Here is a 25,954-nt window from a genome sequence, read left to right as displayed (position 1 = left end):
TCATGTCCAATCATTTGAATTTACCACAGGTGGACTCCCAAGTTGTAGACACATCTGAAGGATGATCAATGGAAACGGGATGCACCTGAGCCCAGTTTCCAGTCTCATAGCAAATTTTCGAAATACTTACATGAATAAGGTATTTAAATTGTTTATTTGTAGTAAATTTGCAGAAATTAATACAAACCTGTTTTCACTTTGTCATTATGGGGTATTGTGTGTAAAGTGTGTTTTATCAATTTTAGAATAAGTCGGTAACGTAACAAATGTGGAATGTCAGGACCCGGTTACGAACCTGGGTCTCCGGAGTGAGAAACAGTCACTTAACCAACTGAGCCACGAATAGTCAGCAGAACACAGAAGATGAGGCAGACACAGCAGTACTTAAGACGGTGAATTTAATAAAGTAAAAAGGAGAAGTCCTTAAATACAAAAATGGCAAATCCAAAAGGTGGTAGGAATAGCACAAAAAGCCTCAAGAGATACTCAAAAACAAAAACAGAATTCCACAAGAGCATCCACCGGAATCGACAAGAATACACAGAACACTAGGGCTGGGTGCTAACATACAAACACAGAGCACAGAACTGAGGGAAACTAAGGGTTTAAATACAATCAGGGGAAACGAGGCACAGGTGCAAATAATAATGGGGAACAAGGGAAAAAACATAAGGTCAAAAAGCACAATGGGGGCATCTAGTGACCAAAACCCGGAACAACCCTGGCCAAATCCTGACAGTGGAAAATGGGAAGCAGTCGGAATACTTTCCGAATGCACTGTATATTGAGTTTTCCTATAATGGCACTATTCATTTAGATTTATGTGCTCGTTAGTGCATATAGCATGAGGTTATGCCATCTTATTAACATCCCTACTGTCAACATTCCTATACACTGGCTAACTGACATGCCGTCCCGTCATGTCTTTTGAGGTTGTGAAGTAGTGTGAAGTCCAAGCTGAGCACTGACATCACCCAAAACCGTCATCCTATTTCCCATGTCAAATAGCCTTTGAGTCACCAAAACATAGACCATACTATTTTTTTCCAGATTAAAATCGTCAGACTTGTCATACATCTATTAACCACTATATTGCTGTGTTTGAACTCAATATGGTTCCACAAATTATTTGTTTTTCTGACCGTTTGTAATTTTTTTGTGCTCACTTACAGTATGTATGTTTTAGTTGTGTGGGTGTGTGGAGAAACTCTGAGGAGGGGGAGTTTCTCTCAGTCACACAGAGATAAATAGAGAGGCAGAGCTCAGTCTGTCAGAAGGGTGACCTGACAGGGTCATACAAAGGATCAAACAAGAGCAGGACCTCAGAATTTTTACCCTTTCTTACAAATGGAGGAACACAAAGATGATCAACACTGTTTTCATAACTCTTCTTGCAGGAAGGCTTCGCTATCGTCATCTATATACATAACACTGTACATTTTGTTCTCATTAATTTCAGCGGTTACAGTCTTTTTGAACATACTGGTGATCATCTCGATTTATCACTTCAAGCAGCTCCACACTCCAACCAACCTGCTCATCCTTTCTCTGGCTGTGACAGATTTCCTGGTGGGACTGATTGCGATACCAGTAGTGACTGTGGCAGTAATGGAATCATGCTGGGTTTTTGGGAAATATTTCTGTGTGTTTTTTCTCTTCATCGGTTACTTCATTATTTCTTTATCTCTGGGCAATTTGGTTTTGATATCTATTGACCGTTATGTAGCTGTGTGTTATCCCTTGTTATACCACTCAAAAATAACAATACCAAGAATGATCTGTTGGATATTGATTACCTGGTGTTGGTATAGCATATACAATGCTGCTATTGCAAATAACTCTGTAACTCTACAGGTACCCAAAATGTGTTTTGAAGAATGTTTTATTTTTGAAGGATTTAACTGGAATAAAACCATTGATTTTGTAATTATAATGGTTGTCCCATGCTATATTATCATAACACTTTATTTCAAAATATTTGTCGTTGCCAGATCACAGGCCAGAAAGATATTTTCAAAAGAGGCTGCCACCAAGTCTGGTGTTAAATCTGTACCGGTGAATAAGACTGAGAGAAAAGCAGCAAAAACTCTATCTATTGTAGTTTTCACCTATCTCACTTGTTGGATTTCAATTTTTTTTCTACATTTTTTCTTTCTACAATCATTAACTTACTTACTCTTGCTGCCATTTCTTAACTCCTTAATTAATCCAATAATTTATGCTTTCTTTTATCCATGGTTCAAAGCGATAGCTAAACATATTTTAACTCTAAAGTTAAGGCGTTTATAGTTCCTACATTTTTATTCAAAAGTTTGACAAACACAGATTTGATAATGTTATTTTCTAACTATACTGTTGTTGTAATTGTTTCTTTCATAATATACTTACATTACTTATCTCAGTTAGCTGTTGTTATTATAGATACATTTGGTGTTGATTCAGAATGTGGTGTTGATACAGCATGATTTGGCTGTATTGGATTGTAATGACATGTTAATTGCCAAAGGCATAAGCTTGTTATAAAGACATTTTAGTCATTTTGGGATGTACATTCCAAAGACCAAAGTCTGTGTTTGTTCCATGTTATTTAATGATAAATAGTATGTAAATATTCTAAAAGTAAAGTACATTTTGAGGATGTCATGAATCAATCCAGATGTTATTTAACACCACCCTCTAGTGGCTCAATGGCGACACAATGTGTAGTAATGTACAATACTGTTTGATAACATATACTGTCCAGGTCTATATCAATGGTGTATTTTGTAAGAATTTGGTGAATTTGATGTTAAAATGTAACAATGTGAAAAAATGACAAATAATAATGCCCCAAAAGAAAGATTCGCACAATCACAGGACTTTTTGCAAGGTAAAGTCATTAGACTTACAACATAGATGTTTGCTGTGGTAGGGTCTGGGTGCATGTACATTGAGCAATTGATTGATTAAATTGTATGTTACACAAAGATTTAAAAAAATTCTAAACTAATCTAATCATTGAATTTGTGCACCCGTTACTGAAATGGTTGTTCCAGTTTAACTGGCTTAGGTAGTTTCCTCTCACTGTTATTAACCCTGGCAGTCATTATACATGCAGGTTGTGAGTGAATAAAACATTTCAACTGTTGGATAGCCTAAGGCTGGCTAGATTCCAATACGAATTACACATCACTTACAGTTAGTCTTGCAAAATTCTGGTAAATTTCCAAGGTCTTACAGAAATCCTGGTTGGAAGATTTTTTCGGGAAGGTTGGGGGAATTTTTCAACCCTACTTGCAGGCCTGATGTGCCCTGTAAACTATGAAGTCCAGGCCATTTTTATAAAGCCTTATGATACAGTGTGTTCCAAAATTATTGGCACCCCTGACTGGCACAAACAATACAAACAATATAATTATAGAGATAAACTCAAAATACCAACATGTGAGAAATGCTGTACTTTATTAATGTTTCAATGGAACCAACCAAAATCTTACAATTATTTAATACAAAATACATTTAACCAAAATCAAGGTTTCATCATTATTGGCACTCCTCAATGTGTGCAGACTACGGTAACAGCGAGCTATATTATTATTATGTTTTTTTGATTGGTAGTTGGTCAGGTAACTCAGTAGTTGATGTTGCAATTGCAACATGTAGCTCTCCAGGAACAGGGTTGGAGTGCCCTGCTTCATACAGTCCAAACAATGTGTTTTGATGACAGTATACTTGACAATACTGCCACTGGCTAGCTAGCCATTCACACCTTTAGTGACGTAACATGGAGGATATGAACCCGGTCTGAGGGCAGACACTGGTTTTGAAGTTTGCAGGCAGGGCTATCTCATCACGTGATAATGACCGACTCATGTCCTCTATATTTACCCCCCCTTTGATCTCCTCCCCCATGAGAGAGTGCCCAACATGGGGTGCCATTGTAATAGGCAGGATATGAACCCGGGTCTCCCATGTGAGCAACCAACATCTTTAGGAAATTCAGGAAATTCCCCTTTGGACTGAGGGCAGACACTGGTTTTGAAGTTCGCAGGCGAGGCTACCTCCTCACGTGATCATAAACGGCTCATGTCTGCTACATAGGCATGACATGAGCTCACTGTGCCCCCATCAATGCATAGCCAGCTAGCTACAGGAGGAATTCAGAATTATAAAACTTACTTGCAGCACATCATTCACTGGCTGGTGTGTATATACCACAGCAAGCCTGTGCGCAGATGACACGACAGCTTCTGGATGTCAAAGTTACAGAGGAGGAAAGGAAATACCTGAATTCTGCATTCATCATTCTAGGGGTTTCCAACCACAAAAGTCTGAGCTACGATCTGCCCAGATTTTAAAAAACGGGCAAAATGCCCCACAAGAGAATGGGAAAATCTGGACGATTGTTACATCATCATTAAAGTATGAATATGTGATGATCCAACTCATTCCCTCATACAGACAGGAACGAAAAACCTGCAAGACTGTCAAACATACAGTGAAGAAATGGACCATTGAGGTCTTTGGGGAGTTAAACATCTTGAGCTGGCAAAAACGAATAGGCTGTTTAAACAAAATAAAAAGTCTGACATATGTTTGACATATGGCTGGATTCAGTTAGCTGCTTCCAATCCGATGGATGTAAGCGGTAGTATACCAGCTTGTTTCATAAACTTCACTTCCGTGTAATGCAGAGTGAACTGTACCATTGAATGCGTCTTGAGAGAGGCAATCCCACTACACATCTTAAAAGGTCAAATGCAAGAACATTTTCAATAAAGATGTGTTTGTTTGTCTTAGATGGACACAAGTTGTACCAAAATAAGTGCCTGGCTCTCGGGAGTTGTCCGTGTCCGCCGGCGGGGAAAACATTACAGTGAAAGTCATGAAACTCGTGCCTGAAAATATGAGGACGTTGTTTTTTATTTTACAATTGCTCTACATAACTTCATAATAGGACAATTAACCCTAAACCCTCTGTTTGAAACAATTTTGTCACGTTCTGACCATCATTCGGGTGTTTTTCCTTGTTTTAGTGTTGGTGTCTGGTTTGTCTATTTCTATGTTTGGCCTGATATGGTTCTCAATCAGAGGCAGGTGTTAGTCATTGTCTCTGATTGGGAACCATATTTAGGTAGCCTGTTTTGTGGGTGATTGTTCCTGTCTCTGTGTTTGTTGCACCAGATAGGGCTGTTTCGGTTTCTTCACATTTCTTGTTTTGTAGATTGTTCATCTTTATTAAAGATGTTTACAAGTAACCACACTGCGTTTTGGTCCACCTCTTTTTCCCCAGAAGAAAACCGTTACAAATATTTTTTAAAGGATTCAAAGGGTTAACAGCCAGATGAAAAAACAATAACAGATGTGTGTGATGTATTTGAGCCTGTAAGTATCACACAAATATGTACCAGTCCACTATATTCTACAGTTCTCCACCTTTACATGGATATAAAGGTTTACTAGCCTAATCTTCATGGCCATCATTAAATCAAATCAAATTTATTTATATAGCCCTTCGTACATCAGCTGATATTTCAAAGTGCTGTACAGAAACCCAGCCTAAAACCCCAAACAGCAACACATGCAGGTGTAGAAGCACTGTGGCAAGGAAAAACTCCCTAGAAAGGCCAAAACCTAGGACGAAACCTAGAGAGGAACCAGGCTATGTGGGGTGGCCAGTCCTCTTCTCGCTGTGCCGGCTGGAGATTATAACAGAACATGGCCAAGATGTTCAAATGTTCATAAATGACCAGCATGGTCGAATAATAATAAGGGAGAACAGTTGAAACTGGAGCAGCAGCACGGCCAGGTGGACTGGGGACAGCAAGGAGTCATCATGTTTTAGTCATCACAGTTTTAGAAACAACAAAGTGTTTTCTATCTAATGCTACAAATTATATGCATATCCTGGCTTCTGGGCCTGAGTAACAGGCAGTTAACTTTGGGCATGTAAGTCAGGCGGATATTCAGGAAACTAGACCCTTTCCCAGAGAGGTTTTAAAGCTCTCGACCTGTTCCACAACAGCCCGGTCGATAAGAATGGGGGTGAGCTTGGCCCTCGTTTTCCTGTAGTCCACTATCATCTAATTTGTCTTGATCATGTTGAGGGAGAGGATGTTGTCTCTGACCTCCTCCCTCCTCCCTCCCTGACCTCTCATCATTGTCGGTTATCAGGTCTACCACCATTGTGTCGTCGGCAAACTTAATGATGGTGTTGGAGTCGTGCTTGGCCATGCAGTCATGAGTGAACAGGGAGTACCGGAGGGAACCCGCTGCTATGTCCTGATCCTCCATGAAGAATGACACAGTTTAAATCAGAGGGGCCATGGGGTAGGATCCTTCCTTTGCTCCTCAACAAGAAACTCCCACTTGTGCTGTAGGGGGTCCAGGACTTCCCATATCTTAGCAAACCAGGTGTCTGCTAACTGAGTTGATGGGTTCCTTCAATCCTTTGAAATATCTGCCGATACTTGCTTGGCCTGCATCTGAGAGCGAGTCACTACACAGGCTAGGAATATACCAGGATATTTCCTCTCCAATGCCTCTGTTTCCTGTGTGTCTACAGGTACTTGACTCACCACCGGGCCACACACATCTGATCCCCAGCAAGGTCATTACCCAATAACTAGACCCTCTGTGACTGAGCCTGGTGCCTTCGGTAGTGGTATTGATTTTTAAGGGCTCTGTTCTTTGTGTTGGCCCATCCTTCTCAGTTTAGGGCAGTCTAACTTCATGTGCCCCCTTTGCTTGCAGTAGTCACAGACACTTATGAAATGCCTAGTGGTTAGAGCATTGGACTAGTAACCGGAGGGTTGCAAATTCAAATCCCCAAGCTGACAATGTACAAATCTGTAGTTCTGTCCCTGAACAGGTAGTTAACCCACTGTTCCTAGGCCGTCATTGAAAATAAGAAGTTGTTCTTAACTGACTTGCCAAGTTAAATAAAAGTAAAAAAATAAAAATACTTCAGTGTTCCATAGTAACATCTGACAAAAATATCTAAAGACACTGAAGCAGCAAACTTTATGAAAATGTATATTTGTGTCATTCTCAAAACTTTTGGCTACGACTATACACCCATCTCGTTCGCTCTCCGAGCGTTCAGATCACACACTTGATGATTTGTTTACTTCTAGATAACATGAAAACAGCCTAACCAGCTTTGCTGGCAACAATTTCATTACGCTTTTTTTGCCAACGTTTACTGACACCAGCCATATTCAATGGGTGTTGTACACTTAGAGGTTAAGACATTTAGGTAGCTAGCTAGGTAACCAATGAACCTAGCTAGGTAAACAACGTGTAAGATCACACACGTCACGTAACGTTAGCTAACGAGCCAGCCAGTTAACATTAGCTAGTTATACAACAATGAACACAGTGCCAAATCATGGTGTTACTACCCTGCATGAAAATGCTGAAAGCTACCAACCAGGTTCAATGTTATCTAGCTAACATTAGGATCTAACTAGCAAAGCAAATGGTTCTGGGACACAAGTAATAACGTCAGCTAGGGAGCCAGCCACCTAACGTTAGCTAGCTATCTAAGAGTACACTTAAGACACGTAGCTAGCTAACTAGGTCAATAATGAACCTAGCTAAGTAAACAATATGTCAGATCGCACAGGTTATGTAACGTTAGCTAACGTTAGAGCATTGGGCCGGTAACAGAAAGGTTACAGGATCAAATCCCTGAGCTGACAATGGAAAAAGATGTTGTTCTGCCCCTGAGCAAGACAGTTAACCCACTGTTCCCCAGGCGCTGTGGATGTTGATTAAGGCATCCCCCCGCACCTCTCTGATTCAGAGAGGGTTGGGTTAAATGTGGAAGAGGCATTCAGTTGTACAACTGACCTTCCCCCTTACCCTAAACAACAATGAACATAGTCCCAAATCATGTAGTTACTAACCTGCAACACTGCACTCCTGTGTTGCCTTGGCTGTTGTCCTGTTGGAATGTGAACTTATGCCCCAGTCTGAGGTCCTGAGCACGTTGGAGCAGGTTTTCATCAAGGATCTATCTATACTTTGCTCCGTACATCTTTTCTTTCCCTTGATCCTGACTAGTCTCCCAGTCCCGGCCACTGAAAAACATCCCCACCCCATGATGCTGCCATCACCGTAGGGATTGTGCTAGGTTTCCTCCACACGCGACGCTTGGCTTTCAGGCTAAAGAGTTCAATCTTGGTTTCATCAGACCAGAGGATCTTGTTTCTCATCGTCTGAATGATCGGCTATGAAAAGCCAACTGACATTTACTCCTGACGTGCTGACCTGTTGCACCCTCGACAACAACTCTGATTATTATTATTTGACCCTGCTGGTCATATATGAACATTTGAACATCTTGGCCATGTTCTGTTATAATCTCCACCCGTCACAGCCAGAAGAGGACTGGCCACCCCTCATCGGTTCCTCTCTAGGTTTCTTCATAGGTTCTGTCTGGCCTTTCGATGGGGATTTTTCCTAGCCACCGTGCTTCTACACCTGCATTGCTTGTTGTTTGGGGTTTTAGGCTGTCTTTCTGTACGGCACTTTGAGATATCAGCTGATGTACGAAGGGCTTTATAAATACATTTGATTTGAGGGTCTGAGTCCTTTAGGTGCATTTTGGCAATCTCCAAGCAGGCTGTCATGTGCCTTTTACTGATGAGTGGTTCCGTCTGGTCAATATACCATAAAGGCCTGATTGATGAAGTTCTGCAAATACGGTTGTCCATTTGGAAGGTTCTCCTATCTCCACGGAGGAACTCTGGAACTCTGTCAGTGACCATTGGGTCACCAAGGCTCTCTCTGACCAAGGCCCTTCTCCCCCGATTGCTCAGTTTGGCCAGGTGACCAGCTCTAGGAAGAGTCTTGGTGGTTACAAACTTCTTCCATTGAAGAATGATGGAGGCCACTGTGTTCTTGGGGACCTTCAATGCTGCATAAATGTTTTGGTACCCTTCCCCAGATCTGTGCCTTGACACAATCCTGTCTTGGAGCTCTACGGACAATTCCTTCAAACTCATGACTTGGTTTTTGCTCTGACATGCACCGTCACCTGTGGGACCTTATATAGAGAGAGGTGTGCCTTTCCAAATCATGTCCAATCATTTGAATTTACCACAGGTGGACTCCCAAGTTGTAGACACATCTGAAGGATGATCAATGGAAACGGGATGCACCTGAGCCCAGTTTCCAGTCTCATAGCAAATTTTCGAAATACTTACTTGAATAATGTATTTAAATTGTTTATTTGTAGTAAATTTGCAGAAATTCCAGTCTCATAGCAAATTTTCGAAATAAAGTAAAAAGGAGAAGTCTTAAAATAAAAAATGGCAAATCCAAAAGTGAATAACAAAAAAAGGTATTTAAATTTTTTATTTAAGTTTAAATACAATCAGTAAAAATTTGGGGAACAAGGGAAAAAACATAATAAAAAGCAAACCTGTTTTCACTTTGTCATTATGGGGTATTGTGTGTAAAGTGTGTTTTATCAATTTTAGAATAAGTCGGTAACGTAACAAATGTGGAAAATGGGAAGCAGTCGGAATACTTTCCGAATGCACTGTATATTGAGTTTTCCTATAATGGCACTATTCATTTAGATTTACGTGCTCGTTAGTGCATATAGCATGAGGTTATGCCATCTTATTAACATCCCTACTGTCAACATTCCTATACACTGGCTAACTGACATGCCGTCCCGTCATGTCTTTTGAGGTTGTGAAGTAGTGTGAAGTCCAAGCTGAGCACTGACATCACCCAAAACCGTCATCCTATTTCCCATGTCAAATAGCCTTTGAGTCACCAAAACATAGACCATACTATTTTTTTCCAGATTAAAATCATCAGACTTGTCATACATCTATTAACCACTATATTGCTGTGTTTGAACTCAATATGGTTCCACAAATTATTTGTTTTTCTGACCGTTTGTAATTTTTTTGTGCTCACTTACAGTATGTATGTTTTAGTTGTGTGGGTGTGTGGAGAAACTCTGAGGAGGGGGAGTTTCTCTCAGTCACACAGAGATAAATAGAGAGGCAGAGCTCATAGTCTGTCAGAAGGGTGACCTGACAGGGTCATACAAAGGATCAAACAGGAGCATGACCTCAGAATTTTTACCCTTTCTTACAAATGGAGGAACACAAAGATGATCAACACTGTTTCCATAACTCTTCTTGCAGGAAGGCTTCGCTATCGACATCTATATACATAACACTGTACATTTTGTTTTCATTAATTTCAGCGGTTACAGTCTTTTTGAACATACTGGTGATCATCTCGATTTATCACTTCAAGCAGCTCCACACTCCAACCAACCTGCTCATCCTTTCTCTGGCTGTGACAGATTTCCTGGTGGGACTGATTGCGATACCAGTAGTGACTGTGGCAGTAATGGAATCATGCTGGGTTTTTGGGAAATATTTCTGTGTGTTTTTTCTCTTCATCGGTTACTTCGTTATTTCTTTATCTCTGGGCAATTTGGTTTTGATATCTATTGACCGTTATGTAGCTGTGTGTTATCCCTTGTTGTATCACTCAAAAATAACAATACCAAGAATGATCTGTTGGATATTGATTACCTGGTGTTGGTATAGCATATACAATGCTGCTATTGCAAATAACTCTGTAACTCTACAGGTACCCAAAATGTGTTTTGAAGAATGTTTTATTTTTGAAGGATTTAACTGGAATAAAACCATTGATTTTGTAATTATAATGGTTGTCCCATGCTATATTATCATAACACTTTATTTCAAAATATTTGTCGTCGCCAGATCACAGGCCAGAAAGATATTTTCAAAAGAGGCTGCCACCAAGTCTGGTGTTAAAACTGTACAGGTGAATAAGACTGAGAGAAAAGCAGCAAAAACTCTATCTATTGTAGTTTTCACCTATCTCACTTGTTGGATTTCAATTTTTTTTCTACATTTTTTCTTTCTACAATCATTAACTTACTTACTCTTGCTGCCATTTCTTAACTCCTTAATTAATCCAATAATTTATGCTTTCTTTTATCCATGGTTCAAAGCGATAGCTAAACATATTTTAACTCTAAAGTTAAGGCGTTTATAGTTCCTACATTTTTATTCAAAAGTTTGACAAACACAGATTTGATAATGTTATTTTCTAACTATACTGTTGTTGTAATTGTTTCTTTCATAATATACTTACATTACTTATCTCAGTTAGCTGTTGTTATTATAGATACATTTGGTGTTGATTCAGAATGTGGTGTTGATACAGCATGATTTAGCTGTATTGGATTGTAATGACATGTTAATTGCCAAAGGCATAAGCTTGTTATAAAGACATTTTAGTCATTTTGGGATGTACATTCCAAAGACCAAAGTCTGTGTTTGTTCCATGTTATTTAATGATAAATAGTATGTAAATATTCTAAAAGTAAAGTACATTTTGAGGATGTCATGAATCAATCCAGATGTTATTTAACACCACCCTCTAGTGGCTCAATGGCGACACAATGTGTAGTAATGTACAATACTGTTTGATAACATATACTGTCCAGGTCTATATCAATGGTGTATTTTGTAAGAATTTGGTGAATTTGATGTTAAAATGTAACAATGTGAAAAAATGACAAATAATAATGCCCCAAATGAAAGCACAATCACAGGACTTTTTGCAAGGTAAAGTCATTAGACTTACAACATAGATTTTTGCTGTGGTAGGGTCTGGGTGCATGTACATTGAGCAATTGATTGATTAAATTGTATGTTACACAAAGATTTAAAAAAATTCTAAACTAATCTAATCATTGAATTTGTGCACCCGTTACTGAAATGGTTGTTCCAGTTTAACTGGCTTAGGTAGTTTCCTCTCACTGTTATTAACCCTGGCAGTCATTATACATGCAGGTTGTGAGTGAATAAAACATTTCAACTGTTGGATAGCCTAAGGCTGGCTAGATTCCAATACGAATTACACATCACTTACAGTTAGTCTTGCAAAATTCTGGTAAATGTCCAAGGTCTTACAGAAATCCTGGTTGGAAGATTTTTTCGGGAAGGTTGGGGGAATTTTTCAACCGTACTTGCAGGCCTGATGTGCCCTGTAAACTATGAAGTCCAGGCCATTTTTATAAAGCCTTATGATACAGTGTGTTCCAAAATTATTGGTACCCCTGACTGGCAATGCACAAACAATACAAACAATATAATTATAGAGATAAACTCAAAATACCAACATGTGAGAAATGCTGTACTTTATTAATATTTCAATGGAACCAACCAAAATCTTACAATTATTTAATACAAAATACATTTAACCAAAATCAAGGTTTCATCATTATTGGCACTCCTCAATGTGTGCAGACTACGGTAACAGCGAGCTATATTATTATTTTGTTTTTTTGATTGGTAGTTGGTCAGGTAACTCAGTAGTTGATGTTGCAATTGCAACATGTAGCTCTCCAGGAACAGGGTTGGAGTGCCCTGCTTCATACAGTCCAAACAATGTGTTTTGATGACAGTATACTTGACAATACTGCCACTAGCTAGCTAGCCATTCACACCTTTAGTGACTTAACATGGAGGATATGAACCCGGTCTGAGGGCAGACACTGGTTTTGAAGTTTGCAGGCAGGGCTATCTCATCACTTGATAATGACCGACTCATGTCCTCTATATTTACCCCCCCCTTTGACCTCCTCCCCCATGAGAGAGTGCCCAACTTGGGGTGCCATTGTAATAGGCAGGATATGAACCCGGGTCTCCCATGTGAGCAACCAATATCTTTAGGAAATTCAGGAAATTCCCCCTTGGACTGAGGGCAGACACTGGTTTTGAAGTTCGCAGGCGAGGCTACCTCCTCACGTGATCATAAACGGCTCATGTCTGCTACATAGGCATGACATGAGCTCACTGTGCCCCCATCAATGCATAGCCAGCTAGCTACAGGAGGAATTCAGAATTATAAAACTTACTTGCAGCACATCATTCACTGGCTGGTGTGTATATACCACAGCAAGCCTGTGCGCAGATGACACGACAGCTTCTGGATGTCAAAGTTACAGAGTAGGAAAGGAAATACCTGAATTCTGCATTCATCATTCTAGGGGTTTCCAACCACAAAAGTCTGAGCTACGATCTGCCCAGATTTTAAAAAACGGGCAAAATGCCCCACAAGAAAATGGGAAAATCTGGACGATTGTTACATCATCATTAAAGGGGCATACCACGCCACTCTCGGAAAGTATGAATATGTGATGATCCAACTCATTCCCTCATACAGACAGGAACGAAAAACCTGCAAGACTGTCAAACATACAGTGAAGAAATGGACCATTGATGTCTTTGGGGAGTTAAACATCTTGAGCTGGCAAAAACGAATAGGCTGTTTAAACAAAATAAAAAGTCTGACATATGTTTGACATATGGCTGGATTCAGTTAGCTGCTTCCAATCCGATGGATGTAAGCGGTAGTATACCAGCTTGTTTCATAAACTTCACTTCCGTGTAATGCAGAGTGAACTGTACCATTGAATGCATCTTGAGCGAGGCAATCCAACTACACATCTTAAAAGGTCAAATGCAAGAACATTTTCAATAAAGATGTGTTTGTTTGTCTTAGATGGACACAAGTTGTACCAAAATAAGTGCCTGGCTCTGGGGAGTTGTCCGTGTCCGCCGGCGGGGGAAAACACTACAGTGAAAGTCATGAAACTCATGCCTGAAAATATGAGGACGTTGTTTTTTATTTTACAATTGCTCTACATAACTTCATAATAGGACAATTAACCCTGAACCCTCTGTTTGAAACAATATTGTCACGTTCTGACCATCATTCGGGTGTGTTTTCCTTGTTTTAGTGTTGGTGTCTGGTTTGTCTATTTCTATGTTTGGCCTGATATGGTTCTCAATCAGAGGCAGGTGTTAGTCATTGTCTCTGATTGGGAACCATATTTAGGTAGCCTGTTTTGTGGGTGATTGTTCCTGTCTCTGTGTTTGTTGCACCAGATAGGGCTGTTTCGGTTTCTTCACATTTCTTGTTTTGTAGATTGTTCATCTTTATTAAAGATGTTTACAAGTAACCACACTGTGTTTTGGTCCACCTCTTTTTCCCCAGTAGAAAACCGTTACAAATATTTTTTAAAGGATTCAAAGGGTTAACAGCCAGATGAAAAAACAATAACAGATGTGTGTGATGTATTTGAGCCTGTAAGTATCACACAAATATGTACCAGTCCACTATATTCTACAGTTCTCCACCTTTACATGGATATAAAGGTTTACTAGCCTAATCTTCATGGCCATCATTAAATCAAATCAAATTTATTTATATAGCCCTTTGTACATCAGCTGATATCTCAAAGTGCTGTACAGAAACCCAGCCTAAAACCCCAAACAGCAACACATGCAGGTGTAGAAGCACTGTGGCAAGGAAAAACTCCCTTGACAGGCCAAAACCTAGGACAAAACCTAGAGAGGAACCAGGCTATGTGGGGTGGCCAGTCCTCTTCTCGCTGTGCCGGCTGGAGATTATAACAGAACATGGCCAAGATGTTCAAATGGTCGAATAATAATAAGGGAGAACAGTTGAAACTGGAGCAGCAGCACGGCCAGGTGGACTGGGGACAGCAAGGAGTCATCATGTCAGGTAGTCCTGGGGCATGGTCCTAGGGCTCAGGTCCTCCGAGAGAGAGAAAGAAAGAGAGAAGGAGAGAATTAGAGAACGCACACTTAAATTCACACAGGACACCGAATAGGACAGGAGAAGTACTCCAGATATAACAAACTGACCCTAGCCCCCCGACACATAAACTACTGCAGCATAAATACTGGAGGCTGAGACAGGAGGCTGAGACAGGAGGGGTCAGGAGACACTGTGGCCCCATCCGAGGACACCCCCAGACAGGGCCAAACAGGAAGGATATAACCCCACCCACTTTACCAAAGCACAGCCCCCACACCACTAGAGGGATATCTTCAACCACCAATTTACCATCCTGAGACAAGGCTGAGTATAGCCCACAAAGATCTCCGCCACGGCACAACACAAGGGGGGCGCCAACCCAGACAGGATGACCACATCAGTGAATCAACCCACTCAGGTGACGCACCGCTTCCAGGGACGGCATGAGAGAGCCCCAGTAAGCCAGTGACTCAGCCCCTGTAATAGGGTTAGAGGCAGAGAATCCCAGTGGAAAGAGGGGAACCGGCCAGGCAGAGACAGCAAGGGCGGTTCGTTGCTCCAGAGCCTTTCCGTTCACCTTCCCACTCCTGGACCAGACTACACTCAATCATATGACCCACTGAAGAGATGCGTCTTCAGTAAAGACTTAAAGGTTGAGACCGAGTTTGCGTCTCTAACATTGGTAGGCAGACCGTTCCATAAAAATGGAGCTCTATAGGAGAAAGCCCTGCCTCCAGCTGTTTGCTTAGAAATTCTAGGGACAATTAGGAGGCCTGCGTCTTGTGACCATAGCGTACGTGTAGGTATGTACGGCAGGACCAAATCAGAAAGCTAGGTAGGAGCAAGCCCATGTAATGCTTTGTAGGTTAGCAGTAAAACCTTGAAATCAGCCCTTGCTTTGACAGGAAGCCAGTGTAGAGAGGCTAGCACTGGAGTAATATGATCAAATTTTTTGGTTCTAGTCAGGATTCTAGCAGCCGTATTTAGCACTAACTGAAGTTTATTTAGTGCTTTATACAGGTAGCCGGAAAGTAGAGCATTGCAGTAGTCTAACCTAGAAGTGACAAAAGCGTGGATACATTTTTCTGCATCGTTTTTGGACAGAAAGTTTCTGATTTTTGCAATGTTAGGTAGATGGTTAAAAGCTGTCCTTGAAATGGTCTTGATATGTTCTTCAAAAGAGAGATCAGGGTCCAGAGTAACGCCGAGGTCCTTCACAGTTTTATTTGAGACGACTGTACAACCATTAAGATTAATTGTCAGATTCAACAGAAGATCTCTTTGTTTCTTGGGACCTAGAACAAGCATCTCTGTTTTGTCCGAGTTTAAAAGTAGAAAGTTTGCAGCCATCCACTTCCTTATGTCTGAAACACATGCTTCTAGCAAGGGCAATTTTGGGGCTTCACCATGTTTCATTGAAATGTACAGCTGTGTGTCATCCGCATAGCAGTGAAAGTTAACATTATGTTTTTGAATAACATCCCCAAGAGGTAAAATATATAGTGAAAACAATAGTTGTCCCAAAACGGAACCTTGAGGAACACCGAAATGTACAGTTGATTTGTCAGAGGACAAACCATTCACAGAGACAAACTGATATATTTCCAACAGATAAGATCTAAACCAGGCCAGAACCTGTCCGTGTAGACCAATTTGGGTTTCCAATCTCTCCAAAAGAATGTGGTGATCGATGGTATCAAAAGCAGCACTAAGGTCTAGGAGCACGAGAACAGATGCAGAACCTCGGTCCGATGCCATTAAGATGTCATTTACCACCTTCACAAGTGCCGTCTCAGTGCTATGATGGGGTCTAAAACCAGACTGAAGTATTTCGTATACATTGTTTGTCTTCAGGAAGGCAGTGAGTATACTGTCTTTTAGCTAGGCATAGCAAATACAGTTTAGGTGAAAATCCCGACAAGGATGTCAGCCACAAGATTTTAGAGGCATGCCTGGACTCCAACGATTAGGACAATTTCAAAGAAGACAATACCAACATACATGACAACACAGACAGGGAAACATCTTACATCAGTGTCTGCGAGGAAAACTGCATTCCAACCAGCACTTTTGTCACATCCCACAATCATAAATCCTGGTTCAAAACAGAGGTGAGAGGCCTTCACTCTGACAAGTAAGGGGCACATAGGAGCAGCAACAATGACCAATACATGGTGGCAAAACACCTACTGAACAAACATAATGGAAGTCAAACGACAATATACGGAGCTGCTAGAAAAACAATTCTCCACCAACAACTGCTTATCTGTACGGAAGGGACTACGTGTAACGGCGTTCTTCGTTTGTCGCAAGAATGTCGGACCGAAATGCAGCGTGTAGGTTACTCATGTTTATTAGTGAAACAAACAAACGAACTATACATGAATAACTAATAAATACAAAAACAACAAACGGAATGTGAAACCTATTACAGCCTGACTGGTGAAACTAACACAGAGACAGGAACAATCACCCACGAAATGCAAAGCGAAACCCAGGCTACCTAAATACGGTTCCCAATCAGAGACAACGAGAATAACCTGACTCTGATTGAGAACCGCCTCAGGCAGCCAAACCTATTTAACACACACACCCCTAATCAGCTACAATCCCAAATACTACAAACCCCAATACGAAAATACAATACATAAACCCATGTCACACCCTGGCCTAACCAAATATATAACGAAAACACAAAATACAATGACCAAGGCGTGACAGAACCCCCCTAAGGTGCGGACTCCCGAACGCACCTCAAAACGATAGGGAGGGTCCGGGTGGGCGTCTGTCCATGGTGGCGGCTCCGGCTCCGGACGTGGACCCCACTTCATAAATGTCATTGTTCCTCCCCTTCGCGTCCTGGGATAATCTACCCTCACCGCCGACCATGGCCGAATAGTCCTCACCCAGAACCCTACATAACAGAGGAGCAGCTCGTGACTGAGGAGCAGCTCGTGACTGAGGGGCAGCTCGGGACTGAGGCAGCTCGGGACTGAGGGGCAGCTCGGGACTGAGGGGCAGCTCGGGACTGAGAAGAAGCCCAGTACTGAGAAGAAGCCCAGTACTGAGATGAAGCCCAGCCAGGCAGTTGAATCCGGCAGATCCTGGCTGACTGGCGGATCCTGGCTGACTGGCGGATCCTGGCTGACTGGCAGATCCTGGCCGACTGGCAGATCCTGGCCGACTGGCAGATCCTGGCCGACTGGCAGATCTGGCAGATCCTGGCTGACTGGCGGATCCTGGCCGACTGGCGGATCCTGGCTGACTAGCAGATCTGGCAGATCCTGGCTGACTGGCGGATCCTGGCTGACTGGCAGATCCTGGCCGACTGGCGGATCCTGGCTGACTGGCGGATCCTGGCTGACTAGCAGATCTGGCAGATCCTGGCTGACTGGCGGATCTGGAAGAGTCTGGTTGACTGGCAGATCTGGAAGAGTCTGGTTGACTGGCAGATCTGGAAGAGTCTGGTTGACTGGCAGATCTGGAAGAGTCTGGCTGACTGGCAGATCTGGAAGAGTCTGGTTGACTGGCAGATCTGGAAGAGTCTGGCTGAATGGCAGATCCTGGCAGACTGACGGCTCTGGCTGCTTCATGCTGACTGACGGCTCTGGCTGCTCCATGCTGACTGGCGGCTCTGGCTGCTCCATGCAGACTGGCAGCTCCTTGCAGATTGGCAGCTCCTTGCAGACTGGCAACTCCATGCAGACTGGCAACTCCATGCAGACTGGAAACTCCATGCAGACTGGCAACTCCTTGCAGACTGGCAGCTCTGGCTGCTCCATGCAGACTGGCAACTCCTTGCAGACTGGCAGCTCTGGCTGCTCCATGCAGACTAGCAGCTCAGGCTGCTCCGAACAGGCAGGAGGCTCCGGCAGCGCTGGAGAGGAGAAAGGCTCCGACAGGGCAGGAGAGGGAGAAAGCGCTGGCTGCGCTGAACAGGCGAGGCGCACTGAAGGCCTGATGCGTGGTGCTGGCACTGGTGGTATTTGGCCGAGGACACGCACAGGAAGCCTAGTGCTGGGAGCTGCTATCGGAGGGCTGGGGTGTGGAGGTGGTACTGGATAGACCGGACCGTGCAGGCGCACTGGAGCTCTTGAGCACCGAGCCTGCCCAACCTTACCTGGTTGAATACTCTCAGTTGCCCTGCCAGTGCTGTGAGGAGAAATAGCCCGCACTGGGCTATGTAGGCGAACCGGAGACACCGAGCGCAAGGCTGGTGCCATGTAAGCCGGCCCAAGGAGACGCACTGGGGACCGGATGCGTAGAGCCGGCTTCATGGCATTTGGCTCGACGCTCAATCTAGCCCGGCCGATACGTGGAGCTGAAATATACCGCACCGGGCTATGCACCCGCACTGGGGACACCGTGCGCACCACTGCATAACACGGTGCCTGCCCGGTCTCTCTAGTCCCCCGGTAAGCACAGGGAGATTGCGCAGGTCTCCTACCTGACGCAGCCATACTCCCTGATAGCCCCCCCCCAAGAAATTTTTGGGGCTGCTTTTCGGGCTTCCATCCACGTCGCCGTGCTGCCTCCTCATACCAGCGCCTCTTATGCTTTAGCCGCTTCTAATTCCTCCTTGGGGCGGCGATATTCACCAGGCTGAGCCCAGGGTCCTTTTCCGTCCAGTTCCTCCTCCCATGTCCAATTCTCCAAATGGTGTAGCCTCTCCCACTGAAGCTGCTTCTGTTGCCTCTCGTGTAGCTCCTGTTTCCTCTTCGCCTGCTGCACCTTTGGGCGGCTACACTCCTCTGGTTTAGCCCAGGGTCCTCTTCCGTCAAGGATTTCCTCCCATGTCCAGAAATCCTTAATACGCGGCTCCTCTTTGGGCTGCTCCTGCCTGTTGACACGCTGCTCGGTCCGTGTTTGGTGGGTGATTCTGTAACGGCGTTCTTCGTTTGTTGCAAAAAAGTCGGACCGAAATGCAGCGTGTAGGTTACTCATGTTTATTAGTGAAACAAACAAACGAACTATACATGAATAACTAATAAATACAAAAACAACAAACGGAACGTGAAACCTATTACAGCCTGACTGGTGAAACTAACACAGAGACAGGAACAATCACCCACGAAATGCAAAGCGAAACCCAGGCTACCTAAATACGGTTCCCAATCAGAGACAACGAGAATCACCTGACTCTGATTGAGAACCGCCTCGGGCAGCCAAACCTATTTAACACACACACCCCTAATCAGCTACAATCCCAAATACTACAAACCCCAATACGAAAATACAATACATAAACCCATGTCACACCCTGGCCTAACCAAATATATAACGAAAACACAAAATACAATGACCAAGGCGTGACACTACAGAAGACCACAAATGACAAACAAGACCGCCCATGTATCTGATGACCCAATTCACTAATATACTGTATTAAAAACTTCTTCTTTTTTTTTTACAGTGGTGTAAAGTACTTAAGTAGTTTTTTGGGGAATCTGTATTTTACTATTTATTCATTACATTCCAAAAGAAAAGTATGTACTTTTTACTCCATACATTTTCCATGACACCCAAAAGTACTTGTTACATTTTGACAGGAAAATGGTCCAATTCGCACACTTACCAGGAGAACATCCCTGGTCATGTGTACTGCCTCTGATCTGGCGGACTCACTAAACAAAAATGCTTCGGTTGTAAATTATGTCTGAGTGTTGGTGTGTGGCCCCTGGCTATCCATCAATAACAAAAAATAAGAAAATTGTGCCATTTGGTTTTTGTTAATATAGGGAATTTGAAAACTATACTTCAGTATATAATTTAAAATATACTTCAGTATATTCGTGCAATTCCATTTACTTTTGATACTAAAGTATATTTAAAACCAAATGTTTATTTTTTACTTTACTCAAGTAGTATTTTACTGGGGGACTTTCAATTTTAGGTGAGTCATTTTTATCAAGGTATCTTCACTTCTACCCAAGTATGGCAATTGAGTACTTTTTCCAACACTGTTTATTTATTTAACCTTTATTTAACAAGGCAAGTCAGTTAAGAACAAATTCTTCTTTACAATGACGGCCTACCAAGGCTAAAAACTAACAAGTAAGATGCTGGGCCAAATGTGTGCCGCCCTATGTGACTCCCAATCACAGCCGGTTGTGATACAGCCTGGAATCGAAGGTCTGTAGTGATGCCTCTAGCACTGAGACACAGTGCCTTAGACCGCTGCACCACTCGAGAGCCCAAATATACACTACAGTTCAAAAGTTTGGGGTCACTTAGAAATGTCCTTGTTTTTGAAAGAAAATCACATTCTTTATCCATTAAAATAAAATCAAATTGATCAGAAATACAGTGTAGACATTGTTCATGTTGTAAATTACTATTGTAGCTGGAAATGGCTTATTTTTAATGGAATATCTACATAGGTGTACAGAGGCGCATTATCAGCAACCATGTGTTCCAATAGCACGTTGAACTAGCTTATCCAAGTTGATCATTTTAAAAGACTAGTAATGTAATTATGTTAGCACAGCTGAAAACTGTTGTTCTGATTAAAGAAGCAATACAACTGGCCTTATTTAGACTAGTTAAGTGTCTGGAGCATCAGCATTTGTAATTAAAAATTACAAACTTCAGAAGCTTTTTCTAAACTCCAATACAAGTTTAACATTTCCTAACACTAAATGCTTTGGTGGTGTTTTTGTGTGCCGAGATACTCTGAGGAGGGGGAGTGTATGTTTGTTACTCAGGGATAAATAGAGAGGCAGAGCTCAGAGTTTGTCAGAAGGCTGACCTGACAGAGTCACACACAGGACTAAGCAAGAGCAGGACCTCAGTATTTTTATCCTTTATTACAAATGGAGGAACATCAAGATGCTCAGAACTGTTTTCCAGAACATAACTCTTCTTGCAGAAAGGTTTTGCTATCAACATCGATTTACATAACACTGTACATATTCTTCTTATCGATTGGAGCGGTTACAGTATTTTTGAACATATTGGTGGTCATCTCTATCTTGCACTTCAGGCAGCTCCACACTCCAACCAATCTGCTCATCCTTTCTCTGGCTGTGGCAGATCTCCTGGTGGGACTGATTGTGATACCAGTAGGGACCGTAGCAGTAATGGAATCATGTTGGTTTTTGGGGAAATATTTCTGTGTGTTTTATGTCTACATCAGTTATTTCATTCTATCCTTATCTCTCGGCAATTTGGTATTGATATCTATTGACCGCTATGTTGCTGTGTGTGATCCCTTATTTTACCACTCTAAAATAACAATAACAAGAATTACATGTTCTATATCCATTATATGGTTTTGTTGTATCATATACAATGCTGCTTTTATAAAAATAAATGTCAATGTAGAAGTACCTAGAAGGTGTTTTGAAGAATGTTTTATTGTTGAAGTATATGACTGGAGTAGCATCATTGACCTTGTAATTACAATGGTTGTCCCGTGCTCTATTATTATAACACTTTATTTGAAAATATTTGTGGTCGCCAGATCACAGGCCAGAAAGGTATTTTCAGTAGAGGCTGCCACCAAGTCTGGTGTTAAAACTGTACAGGTGAATAAGACTGAGAGAAAAGCAGCAAAAACTCTATCTATTGTAGTTTTCACCTATCTATCTTGTTGGACTCCAATTTTTTTTATCCAGTTTTTTTCTCACCAATCATCAAATTACTTAAGCTTTCTGCCATTTGTTAATTCCTTAATTAATCCAATAATTTATGCTTTCTTTTATCCATGGTTCAAAGTGACAGCTAAACATATTTTAACTCTCAAGTTAAGGCGTTTCTAATTCTGTTTTTATTCCTAAATTTGACTAATTTGATAATGTTATTTGAAACTATATTGTTATTGTAATTGCTTATTTCCAAAATGAATATGTCTCTATAGAAACAGGACATGTTCGTCCTCTACAAATAGAAGACAAATTGTGCAAGCTACTTTTATGTCTGTTCTAGATCATGGGGATATTATTTACATGCATGCTATGGCATCAACACTTAAATCGCTGGATGCTACTTATCATTGCACACTTAGGTTTATTACAGGTGCTAGCTACAGAACTCACCACTGTGTAATATCAAAATGTGGATTGGACTTCGCTGTCCGTGAGACGAGAACAACATGCTCTCGTGTTTGTCTATAAAGCACTTCTGAAAAAGTTACCTTCTTATTTATCATCACTCATCAATATTAGAATTAGAATTCCTAAAACCAGGTCTCAAGCATGGATTACACTTGAGGCCCATGCGGTTTCCACAGAGTTGGGTATGGCTGCCTTTTCCTGTTACGCTCCTTGCTTATGGAATAGCCTTCAGACGAAACTTAAACTTGAGACTCTTGCCCCCCTGTTGCTCATTTTAAATATTTATTGGAGCATTTTTATTTTTATATTGCTTGTAACTGTTTCGGGTAATGCAAGTTCTTGTGCTGTTAGTAAATGTCATCTGTTTGTTTTGTGTTGTCTGTGATCGTTTTGTTTGTCTTGTTTAGTTTTTTAATCATTGTACCTAAACTGTATGTATAAACATGTATACGCTGTAAAAGAGACCTTGATCTCAGTCTGTGTTCCTTGTTGAAATAAATGTATAATAAAGTGTTTCCATTATTTTGTCAGTTACCTCTACAATACTGCATGATACAATACAACGTCCAGGTGTAACTCAATGGTGTATTGTGTAAGAATTTGATGGTAAAATGTAACTACATGCAATTATGACATAAATAATAATGCCCTAAAATAGAAATTTACACAATGACAGCAGTTTGTGCAAGGCATGTTAATTGTCACAGTGCAGTAGGTAGACTTGCATTATAAATGTTCCTAGTGCCAAGGGTTTGAAGCTGTTCAGGAGGGCAAATTTTATTAAATGGGTTATAGTGAATTATTCAAAATATCTATATTTTTTGGGGTGAAATTTTATTTTACAAGATAATCACGTGATTTGTTTGATATAACTGAACTGAAAATCACATTTCTAAGTCACTTTTTTGTAATAAGGTGATTGGTTCAGAGTACAGTGTGGTTGTTCTGATGTCTGACAAATAGTATTTGTCCCCATGATATAACTGAATCAAAGTCTCCCTTAACTCGAAGAAGAAACTGGCCAACTGACATGCTGAGTGACAGGCTAGATGACCTCAGAAACATTCAATCCTGTCATACATCTATTGACCTCTATGTTTCTGTTGATGATCGGTTATTGTACTACTCTAAAATAACAATAATAAGAATCATTTGTTGTATATCCATTACCTGGTTTTGTTGTATCATTTACAATGCTGTTATGATAAATGGCTCCCTAAATAAGCAAAAGTTATGCCGTAGGTGTTATGAAGAACATTTTATGGTTATAGGATTGTGCCGTGTTTCATTTGTAAATTGGGAGGTGCTGGAGCAAAAAGTGATCCCGACAGGGGGGTGACCAGCATTGTATGCATAACCATCGATTTTGAGTACTGGCATATAGCAGTAGAGTCGAAGGCTTGGAGGAGTTGCACACGGGGATCATTTTTGAAGCCTCAGGGTTTGTGGAAAATGTGACGTTTTATAAACACATTTCAAATTCTACATCATTTTAGAATACTTTTTACACCTCCCAAATGATCTAAATGACAGGCTACTTTGACACTGACAAACTGAGAATCTGAGATCTTTAAAAACGACATTGTCTTGAATTCATCAATGGCCTAGGCCTAGGTGTGTGGAGACACACATAATGTACAAGATGAGCACGAAATTATAGTCCTAAAAAAGATTTTGCGTTTCACTGACTCACCAAATGATGCTTAAACTCATTGACCAGCGACGGGCAATGCGCTCAGGCCAAAAGCTTATCTCTCTCTTGTTTTACTTTGTAAAACAATGCTTTTAGCTCAATAGCCCGACTTGGAAGTTAATAACTGTGTAGCCTACAGACAGATTAGTCTTCACTTTTCAAGAGGATCCATTTGCTTTCCGATATTGCAAAAGGCCTTAAGGCACGACCTGTGGTTGGACTACAGACAATCCAAAGGTAGTCTATTTTTTTTTTTAAGTTCTTGATCCTCTGTGTCTAAATTATAGGACACTTGCTGGTTTAGTATTGGGAATGATTGAAATTGTTTCTGAACAGGAAGCTGAAATTATACAGTACAACTGTCATATGTAGCCTATTTCAATTAATCAGGGAATTCTGTAACAATTCTATAAGCAAATATGTGATGAAGCTCAACACTGGAGAGATGGGAGTTGCATTTTCATGTCTATCAGAGCAAAGAGGGAGAGAGATGATATTACATTTACATTACATTTAAGTCATTTAGCAGACGCTCTTATCCAGAGCGTCTTACAAATTGGTGAATTCACCTTCTGACATCCAGTGGAACAGCCACTTTACAATAGTGCATCTAAATAATTTAAGGGGGGGGGTGAGAAGGATTACTTTATCTTATCCTAGGTATTCCTTGAAGAGGTGGGGTTTCAGGTGTCTCCGGAAGGTGGTGATTGACTCCGCTGTCCTGGCGTCGTGAGGGAGTTTGTTCCACCATTGGGGGGCCAGAGCAGCGAACAGTTTTGACTGGGCTGAGCGGGAACTGTACTTCCTCAGTGGTAGGGAGGCGAGCAGGCCAGAGGTGAATGAACGCAGTGCCCTTGTTTGGGTGTAGGGCCTGATCAGAGCCTGGAGGTACTGCGGTGCCGTTCCCCTCACAGCTCCGTAGGCAAGCACCATGGTCTTGTAGCGGATGCGAGCTTCAACTGGAAGCCAGTGGAGAGAGCGGAGGAGCGGGGTGACGTGAGAGAACTTGGGAAGGTTGAACACCAGACGGGCTGCGGCGTTCTGGATGAGTTGTAGGGGTTTAATGGCACAGGCAGGGAGCCCAGCCAACAGCGAGTTGCAGTAATGATATGAAGTGAATCTCATTCTAGTTACAGTGCACTCGGAAAGTATTCAGAGCCATTGACTTTTAAAACATTTTGCTTAGTCACAGCCTCATCCTAAAATGTATTAAATTGTTTTTTTCCCCTCATCAATCTACACACAATACCCCATAATGGCAAAGCAAAAAGAGGTTTTTGAAAACTTTTGCTAAAAAAAAGATATTACATAAGCATTCAGACCCTTGATTCAGTACTTTGTTGAAGCACCTTTGGCAGCGATTACAGCCTCGAGTCATCATGGGTATGAAGCTACAAGCTTGGCACAACTGTATTTGGGGTGATTTTCACAGATCCTCTCAAGCTCTGTCAGGTTGGATGGGGAGTGTAGCTGCACAGCTATTTTCAGGTCTCTCCAGAGATGTTCGATCGGGCTCAAGTCCGGGCTAAGTCTATGGGCTATGGATGGGCCACTCAAGGACATTCAGAGACTAGTCCCGAAAACA

At 41.7% G+C, this 25,954-nt stretch overlaps 3 protein-coding genes across 3 annotated transcripts; all 3 read left to right on the top strand.

Moving 5' to 3' along the window:
- Positions 1-920: 920 nt before the first annotated feature.
- Positions 921-6,604, top strand: LOC135547834 (trace amine-associated receptor 13c-like). Its single transcript, XM_064977062.1, has 3 exons — positions 921-935; positions 1,354-1,854; positions 6,545-6,604. The coding sequence occupies exons 1-3, from the start codon at positions 921-923 to the stop codon at positions 6,602-6,604; spliced, it is 576 nt and encodes a 191-aa protein (XP_064833134.1).
- Positions 6,605-9,672: 3,068 nt separating this feature from the next.
- Positions 9,673-13,641, top strand: LOC135547833 (trace amine-associated receptor 13c-like). Its single transcript, XM_064977061.1, has 3 exons — positions 9,673-9,687; positions 10,108-10,608; positions 13,561-13,641. The coding sequence occupies exons 1-3, from the start codon at positions 9,673-9,675 to the stop codon at positions 13,639-13,641; spliced, it is 597 nt and encodes a 198-aa protein (XP_064833133.1).
- A 7,793-nt stretch (positions 13,642-21,434) lies between these two features.
- Positions 21,435-22,510, top strand: LOC135547832 (trace amine-associated receptor 13c-like). Its single transcript, XM_064977060.1, has 2 exons — positions 21,435-22,100; positions 22,481-22,510. Exons 1-2 carry the CDS (start codon positions 21,435-21,437, stop codon positions 22,508-22,510), a joined length of 696 nt encoding a protein of 231 aa, XP_064833132.1.
- Positions 22,511-25,954: the final 3,444 nt, after the last annotated feature.

This window comes from Oncorhynchus masou, chromosome 11, assembly GCF_036934945.1.
Source record: "Oncorhynchus masou masou isolate Uvic2021 chromosome 11, UVic_Omas_1.1, whole genome shotgun sequence".
In the NCBI taxonomy this organism is placed as follows: Eukaryota; Metazoa; Chordata; class Actinopteri; order Salmoniformes; family Salmonidae; genus Oncorhynchus; species Oncorhynchus masou.
Note: the sequence above shows the minus strand (reverse complement) of the source record. Positions and strands in the feature narration are given on the sequence as shown.